This window comes from Gigantopelta aegis, chromosome 2 (genome assembly GCF_016097555.1).
Source record: "Gigantopelta aegis isolate Gae_Host chromosome 2, Gae_host_genome, whole genome shotgun sequence".
Taxonomy (NCBI): Eukaryota; Metazoa; Mollusca; class Gastropoda; order Neomphalida; family Peltospiridae; genus Gigantopelta; species Gigantopelta aegis.
In genome coordinates, this window is record NC_054700.1 from 50,952,977 (window position 1) to 50,970,557 (window position 17,581).

Consider the following 17,581-nt stretch of genomic DNA (forward strand, 5'->3'; position numbering starts at 1 on the left):
GCACTGGCGTATCCGGATAGCCAGGGATTGGGCACAAGAGGACCTCTTTGTTCACAATACCAACTTTTATAATGCATGTCACCCCATAAAATGTGTAAAAGCAGTGCCCTCTATCTCCACTCCACCCCCAATAAACAATCCTGGCTACCCTAATATATATATATATATATATATATATATATATATATATATATATATATATATATATATATATATATATATATGGCTAGTGAATTGTTAAAATCACCTATTCCATGTTCCATGTTTTTTTTAAATCCTCAAACTCTAGGCGTTTGATGCTTGTGGATAGTTTTAACTGTTATTTTTGTTCCCCTAAGAATTCAGTATGACGCAGGTGGGAAGGTGTGTATGTCCCGTGATCATGACTATGTGGATATACAAAACAAAGCTGGCTATGACACAGCATAACTCGAAACCAATCCGGCAAGTGATGTCTTGAAATCTGAGCTGGATTATTATCACATCTTAAGCCAGTGTCTTTCCGCAACGTTAATTTTCAATCCAGACCCCGGCAACCTGATCTGGAAGTTGTTTAAATCATAGTTATCATATGTCCTCTCTGTGAGGTATTTCGACACTTGGTCTGTAAAATGCAAAAGGAAAATTGTTACCGGCATAGTGGCTGCTCCAACAAAACAGCGACAAGGTATCATTTATATGCATTTCCCCCATTGACAGGGAAGTACATATCACAATCTTTAATGTACCAGTGAATGCCATTAAGTACAATAAGACCAGGTGTAAAACATATCTAAATACAGTTTAATGCATTCGTCATCAGCACTGATCTGGTGCGTGATTAAATATAATGTTTGTCTAATGCGCTCGTAGAATGATATACATGTACACACACACGTTTTATTTAAACACACTATAGCAGTAACCACTTTGTTATAATGACCAGAGATATCTCATCATTGGAACATCTGAAATGCTACAATTATTCCAGTTAATGTAGTAATATCTAGATATTTTAGCCCAGAAAATATGAATGTACATACATTTCAACTACTACAATGAACAATATTTATTATTAGTATGCATATTTATTTTATGCCATTTATATAAAGGGGTCGCTTCTTCTAACCAATTAGTTATAATATGAACTACCATGAACGGACTCCGATTTAAAGAAAAATACTTGACCTGTATCTACTAATTCATGTTCAACTATAAGTCAAATATTATATAATGTCTATAAAATATACAATGACCAGAAAAGTTACAATCCTGTGATGATGCCTTTGAAATAATATAAACTAATTTCCCTCTATGCTAAGTAAATTAAAATATTTTATTGAAAGAAAGAAAGAAATGTTTTATTTAATGACGCACTCAACACATTTTATTTACGGTTATATGGCGTCAGACATATGGTTAAGGACCACACAGATTTTGAGAGGAAACCCGCTGTCGCCACTACATGGGCTACTCTTTCCGATTGGCAGCAAGGGATCTTTTATTTGCGCTTACCACAGGCAGGATAGCACAAACCATGGCCTTTGTTGAACCAGTTATGGATCACTGGTCGGTGCAAATGGTTTACACCTACCTATTGAGCCTTGCGGAGCACTCACTCAGGGTTTGGAGTCGGTATCTGGATTAAAAATCCCATGCCTCGACTGGGATCCGAACCCAGTACCTACCAGCCTGTAGACCGATGGCCTAACCACTACGCCACCGAGGCCGGTCATATTTTATCGCGTATGATCATAAAACATTTATCATCTTTGGGCCGGCATCCTTTTTACAATAAACAATTCCCAGGCATTTTCATTTTAAATTGCAACTTAAATTTATTTTTTTATATAATATTCAAATTGTCTACAAAATACAGACATAGCTAGATGATAATTTTAACTAAGGTTGCATATGGGAGCCATGTTTAAAGAAAGAAAGAAAGAAAGAAAGGAATTTTATATTTAATGACACACTCAACACAACTACAGGTATGTGGTGTCAGACACGTGGTTAATGACCACAAATATATTTTAGAGAGGAAACTATGGGCAGCCATGTTTTTATTAGCACCAAGGGATCTTTAATATATGCATCATCCCACAGACAGGATAGTAGGCCTACATATCATGGTCTGTAACACCAGTTGTGAAGCACTGGCTGGAACGAGAAATAGTCCAATGATTACACTAACAGGGATCGATCCTAGACTGACCGTACACCAGGCCAGCACTTTACTACTGGGCTACGTCCTGCCCCCGGCAAATTAATTTAATTATATTATTTGTTTTCCTCTAATACACATAGCAACTATTCAGACTAAAATAAGGGAAAACAACTTTCCTGTTTAACTAGGTTCTCTGTCTCTGTTCAGTTAATATTTTCGTAACTGCGTGTTTCTTCTGTAGAACTAAATGAACTCTGCAATCACTTCTTATTAAACTATTTACATAACCGGCAATTATTCAGCAACTAGTTAACAACACACACATTTTACCACATTCCAGATGTCTAAGAACTAAACACTTCCAGCCCCCCCCCCCCCCCCCCCCATTGTTTGCAGTCCATCTCAGATTATCACAAACGGACCGGTCATCGTGATGCGTAAACAGTCAATTCTAGCTACCACAGCCAGAGTTGTTATTTCTTTGTAAGCCAAAACACCCGGCCAGAGATAGTTTACATAAAACACCTTCGCTGGATGTAAACACTTAGAGCTAGCATATGTCATTAGCCTGTCATGCGGTATGGCACCTAGGATTCAATCTTCTCAGACAGTTTACAGCCCACCACAATCCAGTGTTGTAAGCTAACGCGTTATGTCTGTCAGCTATGGGTGAAACTACAAAATTCTAGAGAGACAGAATAAGGTAGTTCTAAAAACATGGTTTTTGCCTTTTGTGGATATGGACATAAAAGATAATTGTTTTGGGTTCTGTTATATAAAAGCATAAATAAATGATTGGTTTGAATGACACATTGTGAAATGATAGTAATGCTGACAAGGTGATTAACTCATTTTTGTATAATTCACCATATAATGGGTTCTGGCACTAACCCCTCGATATGTACATGTATATATACATTGCATATGAAGACAGGCAATAAAGCGAGCGCGCATGAGTGTTGCATCGACGGGTACTACTCATACACCTAGATATTCCAACCTGGACCCTGTGGTTTTAAATGATATCTAACGACCATTCGTTCATTATTCTTTTTACACATACATATATACATACACACACGCACGCACGCACCCACGCACACACCACACACACTCGTATGTTGCTATGACTACTTGTCCGTCTCTCTCTCTCTCTCTCTCTCTCTCTCTCTCTCTCTCTCTCTCTCTCTCTCTCTCTCTCTCTCTCTCTCTCTCTCTCACACACACACACACACACACACACACACAATGACACAGTGTTTGATATCTAGATACAGTTGTCAGCCACAATGGCTGCCCAAGTTTTATTACGTAGTTGTGACGTCATTAACACTCTTAAAGGTTCACTATCTATTTAACATATAGTTCAATACATAACATCCCCTTTCTTTTACCCTTGTGACGGTACATGCTCTTAATTTTGTTTTCGCCTGTGGCGATATTAATTGTGTTAGAGGGCCGTGTGCAGTCCAATAAGCACTTAAGCCCAGGTGGACACTGTTACGTAATACCTTGCGCGACGGTCATCGAGCTGTACTTCTAATACACACCCAGCCCAGGTGCGGAGCCATGTGGCCAGTAGTTACGTAATACTTCCGCGAGTGCGTTTTTTTTTTTACAACCGTGACTGGCGACTTGGCGTCATTGAGTCTGGCGATCTAAGAGAAAGATATGCCGTCTTGGTCGCTGTGGAATTCAGATGATACGTGAGGTACCGCCTTGTACCCCCAGGCGATATTCGCTGTCTCTGAGAGTTTTGAATAAATAGCTAGGATTTTAGATATATCGAAGAGAACCATAGGAAGGTATCCCGGGGGAACGTTGTCCGTCCGGACTTTGGTAAATATATTATTTCTGCTCTGTTGTATAACCATGATGTGATTGATGTGACTTTAAATATTTTAATACTGTATTATACCAATATTCTTTAGACAGTGTCTTCGGTCATCTGACGAAGTAAATCGTAGACTTTTTGTTCTAACATTATACGAGTATTTGGTAATATAAAGCGTAGCCAGTCATCCTAGAAGACCTAGGTATACTGTAGGTTATTGTCTTTATTGTGATAGGTACCAGTATTAATTCTGTGTTACAAGGTTACTGAATGAGTACTTAGGGTTAATTAAAAATTAACCAGTTAGGAATAGTGTTGTAATTCCTTTATTAATTAAGTTCCCCTGGAAGCGTTTCTCCATTATCGCACGTGTGTGTGTTAGCGTTTCTCAATTATCACACGTGTGGGTGTTGTGTCACGGTGAAGTGTTTAGCATATTGTGTAAACTAGACACCTAGAGATTAACTAATTAAGTGATCAGTTCCTGGGTTGTTATTATTGTTGTTATTAATTAACTAAAGCGGCAGTACATTTGTCAGCGTAGGTTAATACAGATTCCAAAGTGTATTGTGTTTTGTTGTGTTTTCTAGTGAACTAAACGTGCTATAATAATATATACTTTATATAAGATCGTATCTCTGATCAAACCTAGAGACGAGCCAACGCGGGTATATACTGCCTGTTACAGAGAGATCTAATAGATATACAGTTAGGAGAGATATTTGGACAATCGTATTTTATTCAGTTACGGGTATTATAGAATCCCCGTGACAACCCTTAAAAACATATTTTCCAAAGTCAACTTTTTAAATTTAATATTTAATAATTATAATCTTTCAGTTTGAGCTACAGGTGTTATTTAAAGTCTCTTATAGTCTAAAGTATAGCTAATATTAAAAGTCTCTCTAAATCACTCCACTTGACTGAAATTGTCATTTAAACTTAAGCAATTAGAACATGTTTGTACTCAACCTTATATGAAACTCAAACTATGTTACTTAGCATTTAAAGTCCAGGTATCTTCCTGATAATGGTTTAACTAGACAAACTAAAGACTTTTTGTTCTTTTTTTCTTTTTTTCATGTTTTATTATTATTATTATCTTCTTCTTTTTTCATTTTTTCATTTTTTTTTATTGACCCCAGACACAAGTATGGTAGTGTCAGGGTTGGGGGCCCTGATTTCACTACCATACATCCATGTTATAAGTACATATGAACATTATTTATATATATAATATAGTGTAATTAGAATCAATATAATAATATTAATAAGCATGAATACATGAAAACATGGAGTTCACTAATATGTGGGGTTAACAGTGAAGATAGAGGAAAGATTTGAAGGAAATGGTAAAGGGAGAAAAGAGAAGGTAAGGAAGGAAGAAGAAAGAGAAAACATATTTGTATTGAAATACCTCTAGAACATTGTATTGCCATGTCTTGTTTCTAGGTATCTGGACCAAAGTGCCCAATATTCTTCAAATTCTTGAAATTGACAATTTTTGAGAAGTATATATTTTTCAATTTCTATTTTATCTTTTAAAATATTTAAAAACGCATATATGTTAGGTCCATGTTTCTGCATTTTAGATCTATATATATAGTATTTAACATTGATAATGAGCCAATTAATAAATACTATCTTGCTTTTTTCCCTCTTTATGATTCCAAACAAGACTGTCTGTTTATCGAGTTGTGTATATTCACCTTTGTCCTGAATCCATCGTTCAATTTCCTTCCATAAAAGAAAGACTTTAGAGCAGTCATAGAACAAATGCTCCAATGTTTCTGGTTGTCTATGACAAAAATCGCAGACATTTGATTCTATGTATTTTATTTGTATATAAGAACGTGTTTGTCGTGATTATTCGATGTAGAATTCTATATTGAAACCACTGTAAAGTTGTATCTTTTAAACATATAAATGGTAAATTATACACTTTTTCCCACTCCTGTAATGATAGTATGAAACCTAAATTGTAATATTTTCTTTGGGAAGTTGGCACTACCGTCGATTTGTTAAAATATTATACATTTCTTTGCACCCTTTAGTAGTTTAAAAAATAACTCCAATTTAAAAGGAAATATAGGATTTAAGGTGTTAACCTGTTGGTTGTTGATACTTGACAATGTGCAATGCATAAAGATTTTAACTGCTTTGAATAAAGATGCATGTTCTAAGAAGTTTGATTGTATGTGAAATTTAAATCTAAATGTTTCATAGGTTAAAAATCTACCATGTTCATTCATTAAATCTTGAATAAATATAACACCATTTTTAATATAGTTTTCATAATATATAGGTTTGTGGTCAATAGTTATTTTACTATTAAACCAAATATTAATTCTAATTATTTCACTTTTACATTCGGGAATTAGTTTTTGTTGAATTAGCCACCAACTATGTAAAACATTTTCCCAGAAAGAGTTACTTTTTTTTTAAATTTGTATTTTGATAAAATAATCCCCACACATAAGTTTTTGCACAGATACTTTTGTAGTAACTTCAATTTTTTTTTTCCATTTTGCGTTAGTTGAAAATAGTCTGCTAATCCAGGTGGATTTTAAAGCTATCATGAAATTCAAAATATTTAGCATTTTAAGGCCACCATTAGTTAAAACTTCGCGTTTTATTCTGTCTGGTTTATTTTGCCAGATAAAGTTAAAAAACATTTTATCTATTTGTTTTATCATTTTATCTGGTGGGTTAGGCAGTGAAATTAGTAAGTGTGTTAATTTGGGAATAATTAAGGATTTTAAAACAACTATTCTAACGAACACAGCCAGTTTTCTTGTTGTCCAAAGTTTTATTAAATTTTTTATTTCGTTAATTTTTATTTCAAAATTAATTGTAGTAATTTGTTTCAGGTCAACTGAAAATTTTATTCCTAACAATTCAAAATGTTCTGCACCCCATTCTAATTTCCATCTTACTTCATGATAAACCTCGTTTGAGAACTTTTTACTGCCTATCCAAATGACTTTCGATTTCGAATAGAGTATCTTCAAACCAGAAGCGCATACACATCTAGGATGTTTAAGGTATTCTCAAGGGATTTGGGAGATCCATCTAGAATAAAGGTTGTGTCGTCTGCATATTGAGATAAGAGGAATTCCTCTCCACTAATTTTTAAACCATTTATATTTTTAGAATTTCTGATTAATATTGCGAGGATTTCTGCACATATAATAAAAATATATGGTGCGGATAAGTCTTAGTTGTGTTACTTCAATGTACTTGGAGTAATAGTCAATGGAGATAATGTAATTGCCTCCATTAAACGTAAAGATGTCCGATGCAACTTCAACCCAAAGTAAGTCTGGTCTTGGATTGGAATCAGTGGTTCTTTATGTTGTGCTGCAGCATAGTCATGACAAATTGCACAATCTGACAGTTTTACTCTGTCTGAGCAGTCATGCTTGGCCAGTATAAGATTTCTCTTGCTCTTTGTTTTGTTTTCACAATCCCCATACGTGTTTCATGAATCAGGTTTAACAGCTGTTGGCATTGTTGGTGGCACTACTACCATCAAGCACTGCTAATTCATCTCGTGTATCACACATTTGTCTAACAGCATTTGTTACCTGTTGTTTAGCGTCTGGCCACCCTGACTGGATTATTGCATACAGCTCATGGAGTTCAATGGGAGGTTTTTGTCGGAATTCTGGGCTGTGACACGGACAACCTTTGTAGCATGTTCACCTGTAGCTCTGTGTCATTTTCCTGTGGCGTTTCATCAAGACTAGGTTTGCTGAGAGTATCAGCAATAAACTGTCTTTCCTGGAATGTATTCTACCTTTAGGTCATATCTTTTTACTTTTAGGATCATTGTCTGAAGACGAAGAGGAGCAGACATCAGAGGCTTGCACATTATAATCTCTAACGGCTTATGGTCAGTTTGTACTACAGTTTCCTTTCCAATGATGTATTCCCGAAACTTCTCAGTCCATTACACTTGCCTGTGCTCCTGTGTCCAGTTGACAGTACAAATTCTTTCACATACCTGTACTGATTCCCACCATTCGTCATGGTTAGATTCACTTGACTTTTCATCTGTTGCTCGATGATCTTTTTTCAGGCTGTATAGATGAAGTACAATGATATCAGTAACACAGTCAGTCACTTGACAATGCATCATCATCTAGTTTGGCAAAATGACTTATTTTACCACATTTTGAACACGTTTCTCTTTTTGCTGGGCATCGTTGCTGTGGCTTGTGTGCACCGTGACCACACCTTTGTTTTTTTCTTCTTGCTGTCTTTTATCACCGCGATGAAATGTGTCAGAAGACTTGGGTAACCACTTTTTTCTCTTAGTGGTTGTCGATATTTTATTAACAGTCACATCTTCACCAGCGATGACTTTCATACCGTCTTTTGTTGCTGCAAATCTTCGACCTATTTCACCTGCATTTTTCAATGTAAGATTTGCAACTTTCTCTAAGCAGCGCTGTCCCACTCGTTCGTCTAATGATTTGCTTGCTATGGCATTTCTTATGAGTTTGTCCACCTCAACAAAGTCTAAACCGCGGGACAGTAATTTCAGCTCAGTAACGAAATTATCAAAGCTTTCCCCATGTTTCTGGCGTCTTCTGTCAAACTGCACAGCTGCCATTATCGGATTTTTCTTTAATTTCAGGTGTGTCTTAAAGTTTTCGGCCACTATATAGGCTATTTGACTAACTTCTCGGGTATTTTCACCTTGCAGACGTTCTACTGTGCCCCATTAAAATGTAATGTAGATTTCTCGTTCCTTATCGCCCACAAAGTTAATTAAATTGCAGATCCTTTCTTTTTCAGAACAGGTGTTTAGCGGACCACCAAAAACGAACGAATGTTGGTAGAATCGTTCCCATTCCTTTCCTAAATTTAATCAGTCGCGTGCCAGTTCATTACCGGCCAATTATAGTTACTCTTTATACCTGGCATGCTTTTCATTAGTTTGGCGTTGGATTTTGGTTTAAATCCCGTTTCCTGACACCATGTTTGATATCTAGATACAGACGATAAAATGTAGTTGTCAGTCTCAAGGCTGCCCAGGTTTTATTACGTAGTTGTGGCGTCATTTACACTCTTAAAGGTCCAGTATCCATTTAACATATAGTTCAATACATAACACACATACACACGCGTGCGCGAGCACGCACGCACACATACACAGAGACACACCATACACACACACACACACACACACACACACACACACACACACTGAAATATGTTGCTATGACTACCTGTCAAGGATGCAGTAAAAAATGAAGGCAGCAGGGACCTCGACGGCAGCGTTCAGAAAGAAGTTGAGAAAGCGGTCGCCAGCTAGGGATGATGACGTCAAGAAGAGACCGAAATACGTCAGTGCGTTTGTGAACCTGTGTGGAATAAAAAAAACCCAGTAATTTCATTCGTATCGGAAATGAGTGGAATAAAACCCAATAATTTGATCCTTATTAGAAACGTGTGGAATATGTATTTAATATTATTTATGTTCAACATTATTTGTAAAACAGTGATTCAGGGCCTCATGCCTGACATTAACGTGATTTCGAGGGGGGGGGGGGGGTAATATATAAAGGTATCCTTCGTCAGAAACAGCCATCCAGCATATATCTTATATCTTCCCCACTAAGAAATATATTTGTTATATTTACAAAAGCGTACGAGACAGAGGTGCAAGGGGGGGGGGGGGGTAGATAACTGCCCTACTGGTGCTGGAGGAAAACCTAATTCGGGCAAAAAATATGTGCTAACTTGATACCTTTTACCATCATTCTACCATCAAAATGAGTTGTAATACATCTAAAAATGCGTAATGATTCTTTGCAACCCAATATAGCTGTTTGGTAGTAGTGCTAATACGAATAAATGTTATCCAGATTCGGGCATTTTCGTTTAATTTGGGCAAAAACCAGCCTGACCTCTACAAGCCCGTACGCTTATGTATATTTAAATGATACGTTAAACACCAGATGTTCGGGGCACTTTGAATCTCTTTTTCATTCCATTTCAATTTATTTTCGTGCTTATATCCAATTAAGGTTCAAGCACGTTGTCTTGGGCACATCTCAGCTATCTTGGATGTTTGTCCAGCACAGTGGGTTAGTTGTTAGTGGTTACTGAGAGAGAAGAGGGTGTAGTGGTCTTACACCTACCCTGGATGGGAGCCGGTACCGGACTGCGAACCCAGTACCTACCAGTCCTATGTCCGATGGCTTAACCACGACACCATCGAAACCCCCAAAAACTATTTCTTTCTTTTTTCAAATTTTGAATTAGATTCATCAACTTAGTGCTAGGTGGTTAAAACAAAATTATGAATGAGACATATCGTACCACGTAAACAACAGAATACAGACGTTCACAACAAGGCGTTTGCTCTTAAACATATCTAAGATGGTGTATGGCTTGACGGCTGTGAGTTCTTCATCTGTGTCGATATCGCTGACTTTGCCTTCCTCTCTGGAAGGCACAAAATTCTTCAGGAGAAAAGAGTCCTTCTCTGTCAGTTGACTTTCTTCATTAACCAATTCCGAATCTTGGTCTTTTCCTTTCTGTTCCACTTCCAGCAGGTGTAACTGTTCCATGACGACACGGACAGGAACTTTACTAACTTTGGCTGCTGTCTTTAATATACAAACAACTCGCTTGGTTTTACCATTGGCCACTAACCATGGAATTGATTCTTCTACTTTCCTGCAAATGACAATTAGATGTTTCTGGTTGTGTACTGGTACATGTATATAATTATGCCCAATTGATGCGCAAATGGCAATTAAAGCTAACTCGTTATGTCTTAAAGGAGCACCTTTACCCCCAATTTCTTCTGATTTACTTTAAGGATGAGGGATGGTAGTATTTATATTCATGGTTTATATGTGGATTGAAACGCTGCAGTTTTAGCCACACGTGTTACCATTGTCGTCTATAAGATTTGATTTGGTGGTAGGCCTATATTCCAATGCTAAATAGATATAGAGTATTTTAAATGAAACAACTTGCCAAATCTGAATTATGAATAACAGTGTTGCCGAGGTATACGCCGCTTGTAGAATCCTCCAGGAGTAGTTTTGTAGAAAGTACGCCCAGAGTGGTATCGTCACTGAACAGAAAGCCCATATTAAATTCAAAGCAGAGCCCACCAACTTTCGATGCTGGGAAGGAAATAATTCCAGAGCCAATGTGCTAACAGTTGTGATAATTCCCTAAAATAAAAAAACAAACAAAAACAAAACAAGACATGCCCTCAGCCAATCGTCAGCAACGTAACAAGAACTGGAAAATGCATGGACGGTTTCAAAAATGCCAACACGCAGGCACTAATCTATACACCAAAACAACATTGACGGATGCACAATGGGGGTGGGGGTGGGGAGTGGGGTGTGTGTGTGTCACCACTGTACCGTGACACGCCCACACACACACATACACATACACACCGCCCATATCAAGTGCCCATTTTAATTACTTTTCTTTTTACAATTCATTATCCATAATATACAACATTAATTTACCCTGAAAACGCGTCTCTGAGTGCGAGCATCTTTATTTGAAAATTAATACATTTTATAACACCTAATATACCCGTACATGTGAGACAATATAGAGCATTAATTTCAGACATAATTAATCAGCAATACAAGTTACACACTAATTATATGATGAAGTTGTGCTAGTTTAACTTTTCTCTGGCCATCCGTCCGTCCGTCATAATACAGAAGGCATCAACCGGGTTCTAAATGCAATACAATGGCATGATTTGGCATTCATATTCAGCGCTGGACTTAAGATGCATTATGCTATTTTACTTATTCCTTAGTCTCATTATCACCTAGTGTAAGTGTCGGGTACTCGGGTCCGGGTCGAGTTTGACCCTCGAGTACTCGAGTCCAATATTTTGGACTCGTAGAGGCCCTATACTCCAGAAATTTATCTAGTTGTCATAGCAGTTATCTGACCAATAAATTTCTTACACACACGTTGGTGAGAACACCATGCGTTGTTTATGATAACACATACCCTGTTTGTGAACGTACGTGTGTTAACAATTTCAAGACATACAACTGGCTGCTCCTAGGTGATGACCAGGTTACCAATGCCATATATCCAATGAAAAACAACACGATAGAAATCGATTATACTGTGACGTATAGTCTGTGACGCGTAAGTCAGCTACAAGTGCAAAGGGTTGTAAATATAATTTAGTTGAAAAATATGTTAAAATTTGCTTAAAACCTGGGTTTTGAGGATATCTAAGAAATATAATAATATATTCGTTATCGTTAGATACCATTTACCTCACAACTCGTGAGATAAATGGTATCTAACGGCCACTTATATATTATTCTTTATATACGTAGCGATTGCAGAAATATTTTTATATATAAACCCTCACACACTGCACAGATAACTTGTGTGTTCTACTGATAATTAATTGATACCTGTTGCCAGGCACCATCAAGAAAACGCAGTACTGCGAACGTCGGGTAGTTGGGTGCCAGAGCCGTTCCAATTCCAGTAATCATCAAGGCGACAGTGGACAGGATAAGAATCGGTTTTCGTCCATACCGATCTGACAGGTGCGGTAACGTGAGGGCTCCAAAGGCTTGTCCACCAATCAAAACCGTCTGTGACAAACCCGAAAGAGCCTTCCGGTCACACACGAGATTCATCTGTAAAAAAAAAAAATAATAATAATAAACAATTAGAATAATAAAAAAACCCAAGAAACAAAACAAATCACTATCAAACAAAATTGACACATTTCGGTGCATTCTCTAATAATAAAAACATTATAATAAATTAGAAAAGAGTGAGCTCCGTCGTCTAGTGGATAAGCTGCTGGACAATTAAGCTTACGACAGTGGTTCAAATCTTGTCAAAGCTGGCTCACACGTTCATTCATATTTCTCATCTACCAACCTCTGCCTACCATTCTAATTATCTTAATAAAAAAGAAAACTTTCCAATTTCTTCCACGATTTCAATCTGTTTCGACCCTTTCTGTCACTTTCCTCCAACTCAGTCTCTGTGTACTTCTCTGCACCAACCTGGCATCCTCGTCCTCTGCCGCTAATAAAGCTTGTCTGACCCACGGCACTAACGACCGCCGGTAGTAGGGGAGCATAGTAGGTAGTTACAAGTGCCTCTTAACAATGCCAGAAGTAACTACCGAACACTCTCCGAAGTGGTCAGACTGAGCCCACAGCTAAAAGCTGATGGGGAATGACAGGTGTGTGGCACGGATAGCCACAAGAGACAAGCACCTGTCGCGGTTGTAAAGACAAGGACTGGGATGTGGAGGTGGATAGCGAAAGAAGTTGAAAGATTGGAGGAGTTGCCACAATGGGAAGAAATGAGACGGAATTCAAAGGAGTAAAAGGAAAGGGAGCAGTGGGATAAATAAATTAATAATAAAAAAATTAATAATAATAAAAAAGGACATTGACATTATGCTCAAAACCAGTTCATTATATTGTCAAACACAAGATTCATCTGCAGAATTTACAACAAAGAAAAAGGTATGATAAAAATAAACTATTACAATATATCACTATCAAACATAATATTACCATATTCTTAACAACAATTATGATAATACATTTTAAAAAGAACACCAACATTATGTTCAAAACCAGTTCATTATATTGTCTAAATATTGTACAATTTTCATTTTGATACACACTCGTCACAGCCGTTTTAAAATGGTACATAATGCGAAACCTAATGTCCAAAAATGCTGTACCTTTGAAAATATCAATGAATTAATCATCGACTGTCCGTACTGAAAGCGATTGTCAATTGTCCCCCATATTTTCTTTTACCACATTACTATAGTCCTTTCCATCCTCAATGAACAATGTTTAAAAACCCCACACAAAAAAAAACCCACACAAAATAAACCCACAAAATTTCCCAAACAACAACAACAACATTATTACAGTTTAGTTTATCGTAAGAAGAATAGTAAAAGTGTCTTAAGAAATAACAACAAAAAAACCCACACTATTTTTGTATGCAATTTAGATCACAATCGGCTCAGAAATAAATAAGTTGTAGTACCTACCATTGTAAAAATAAACGACGTTCTCTGATGGAAAGGACTATTAGTCCATGAGCCAAACCAAAAATTGGTACCATCTGAGGTGTTTTAGTACACCCTACGACGAAACAAAAATGCATGATCAACTTTCCAATAGAGTAGCTTTAGCTAGTTATGACACTTTTTAACATTTATCATTCTGGTGGTAAAAAAAAATCTGAGAAGTCCCGTGTTTTAGTGTTTGTCAAAGCATTAATAAACCTTGAAGATCGGTATCCTCGATGCTATTTGTTGTTTTTATATCTTTCTGAAGTGCTGATTAACGACCCGAGAGGTGTAAACTTGTCACTTTAAAATATTCAAGATGGCGTCCAAGATGGCTCTTAAAACAGAACTGGAGACATCTCCAATACTTTATTAACAGTTGCGAAACTGTTCATGTTTGTGAAAGTCTTTTAGAGATCAGAAGATTAATTATGAACTACTCCCAGCCAATCAAGTCATTACAACATCATTTAAATCCAAGATGGCCACCACTATATCAACTAGAAAAAGAAAAGTTTACATCAACAATAGCAAGATTGTGATATCAGGGATGGAATTGTTTCGAGTATATTCCGGAATCAACAATGCATGTTGAAGTGTGTCTTTACATTTTAGATTTATTATCATAAATATTCTACATTAATAAAGTACCACGTCAAAAATATTAATAGTACCCTTAAAAAGGAGTCTGTGACGTTGAAACGATGAAATACTCTTAAAAATCGACTAAAATTCGACTCAATAACTGTTACTCCTCAGACGCACGTGCGTTTTTTTAAATATATTTATTAAAAAAATACATTTTGTGATATTAAAAACAACAGATCACCAGAAACACTTCGGATGTATGAAAATGGGTAATCTAACCAAAACCAAATCTAACCTTTAATGTACTCAAGATAGGGAAAAAAAGATAGAAACCGTAAATATACATGAACATATATGGTAATTGTGGTAAAAGTGTTCTTAAGGGCTCAATGGGTAGGTGTAAAGCCACTACACCCTCTTCTCTCTCACTAACCACTAACCAACTAATAACTAATCCACTGTCATGAGATAGCTGAGATTTGTGCCAAGGACAGCGTACTTTAACCTTAATTGGATATAAGCACGAAAATAAGTTGAAATGAATGAAATGTACCTTTAGTCTGTTTGCCAAATCCTCAGTTTTGACCGAATCTTACAGGTCGGTAGGGATGTTCTGATGATCGATTACAATCGAACATTGATCGGTTTGCCAAATCCTCCGTTTTGACCGAATCTTACAGGTCGGTAGGGATGTTCCGGTGATCGATTACAATCGAACATTGATCGGTTTGCCAAATCCTCAGTTTTGACCGAATCTTACAGGTCGGTAGGGATGTTCCGATGATCGATTACAATCGAACATTGATCGGTTTGGATCTACCGATGTGATGATCGATTATAAAAGTCCGTAATCGATTGTGTGGCGAAATGTTAACTGTAATTTTATCCCAGTTTAAATGCTAAATTGATTTAAATATGTTGGGGTTAGTATTTATTTTCATGTCTACATAAATACAAAATATATTAAATAGTTATTAAAGGTAACTTGTTACCCTTTAACTCGAGTGTCCTGTAGCGTTATTCTGTTATATAGTAGAATAACGGTAGAGGACACTCGAGCTAGTTACCCTTGAATATTTTGAAATATTCAAGATGGCCGCCAAAACACACAGCTGGCAATATTTCGGATATTTTATCACCTATGACAAAACAGCTTGTGTCTATTATGGTGTTTTAGAAGTCAAGGAATTTATTTTTAACTATCCCCAGCTAATTAAGGCACCACAACATCATTTAATTCCAAGATGGCCGTTACCAAAAACAGCCAGAACAAGGAATTTGCAATTATCACATTTTACATCGACTGGGAAAAGATTTTGTTGTTAATTCGGTAATTTTTGGCATGCTTCCATCAGAGAACTGTTCGTGGGCACAATCTCTGACTTCACCAAAGTGTTCTCTCCATGACAGGTGAACTTTATGGTCCAAGGAATTCATTTATAAGAACAAGTGTGGGTACCGAACTGCAAGGTTTAGTGTCCTGCATGTCAAACAGACTACTCGTTATAGCCAAAGATAATATGCAAGTTTCTGCATATTAGTGCGAGAGACAGGTGCAGTTCATTTGTTCCAGGGGCAGGGCCGTAGCTAGAGGGGAAGGGGGGAGGGGCAAGACAGAAAAAATCCGGAAAAAATTATAGAAACTTAAAATTCTCTTTTAGTCGTTCAAGGAGCTTTAGACTATTAACTACTCAGCCCCCCCCCCCCCCCCCCCCCCCCCCAAATTCTAGCTACGACCCTGAGGGGAGGCGCGCCCCTGGGCACTTGACATTTTCTTTAACCCAGTTATCATGAGCACAACCTATATTTCTCAAATAAAATGCTTGGAACATAATAAGCGTGACACCCGTCGTAGTGGTGCAGTGGTTTCGCCATCGCAATTAAGGCCGATAGGTACTGGGTTCGCATCCCCGTACCAGCTCCCACCCTGAATGAGTTTAACGACTCAGTGGCCACTACTCTCTTGCTAAATATTAACTCACTGTCCTGGATAGACAGCCCAGATAGCTACGGAAGTGCGCTTGAACTATAACAGTGCTAGACGTGTTCGTGCGTACATCAGAGACAACAGACCGATCTGCGGGTTCTGAGTAGACGTATCCGGAACTGCACGGTCGACTTTGAGTCGTGTTGCCAAGTACGGAAATAATGCTACACTCTCCGTACGTAACATTGTGTCCTGTAACAAGCGAATCTTCGAGTGTTTCAGTAGAATTATCTCCAACGTCATCACATCGGTGATCTACAGAGTGTGCTGGAATGAAAAAAAAAGTTTCATATTCAGTTAATCTCTCTCTCTCTCTCTCTCTCTCTCTCTCTCTCTCTCTCTCTCTCTCTCTCTCTCTCTCTCTCTCTCTCTCTCTCTCTCTCAGCCTTCCTCCCTGTACACGGGGCGGGACGTAGCCCAATAGTAAAGCGCTTGCTTGATGCGCGGTCGGTTTGGGATCGATCCCCGTCGACCAGTGCACCACGACTGGTATATCAAAGGCCGTGGCAATTGCTATCCTGTCTGTGGGATGGTGCATATAAAAGATCCCTTGCTGCATTAGGAAAGAACAAAAACAACCTCTTATCTCCCTTTCCCCTCTCTATCGATTTTCGGAAAAACAAGTTTCAAGTTAACACATTCTAAGAAATCTAAATACAAACCAATTTTATTTATATAGCCTTGCTGAACACCCACCCCCCATTATATACATGTCCCCCAAACGGATCTTTTGTTTTTAAAGAAGAAAATAATATGAAATAGTAGACTACTTTAATTTATGTAACGAGTAGACGTTACATACCGCGCCCTGGTTGTGAGTCCATGATTTGCAACATCACGTTCCTAACAGTGAACTAAAGCACAGTCACGACCAGAATTCCATATCCATACTAATGTGTACTACATGTGTTTGTTTTAATCATCACCATGTGCAATAAACAG

General features: G+C 37.4%; 1 protein-coding gene across 1 annotated transcript in view; it reads right to left on the reverse strand.

Annotated features, from left to right (window-relative positions):
* LOC121386794 (solute carrier family 22 member 15-like) overlaps window positions 1-10,659 on the reverse strand; it is a 29,655-nt gene extending 18,996 nt beyond the window's left edge. Inside the window, exons 1-2 of the mRNA XM_041517813.1 lie at window positions 10,314-10,659; window positions 9,218-9,352 (exon numbers count right to left, since the gene is read on the reverse strand). Of these exons, the coding sequence (XP_041373747.1) occupies window positions 9,218-9,352; window positions 10,314-10,564 (386 nt within the window). The 5' untranslated portion in view covers window positions 10,565-10,659. The remainder of the gene's footprint in view (window positions 1-9,217; window positions 9,353-10,313) is intronic.
* Between the last annotated feature and the right edge of the window lie 6,922 nt (window positions 10,660-17,581).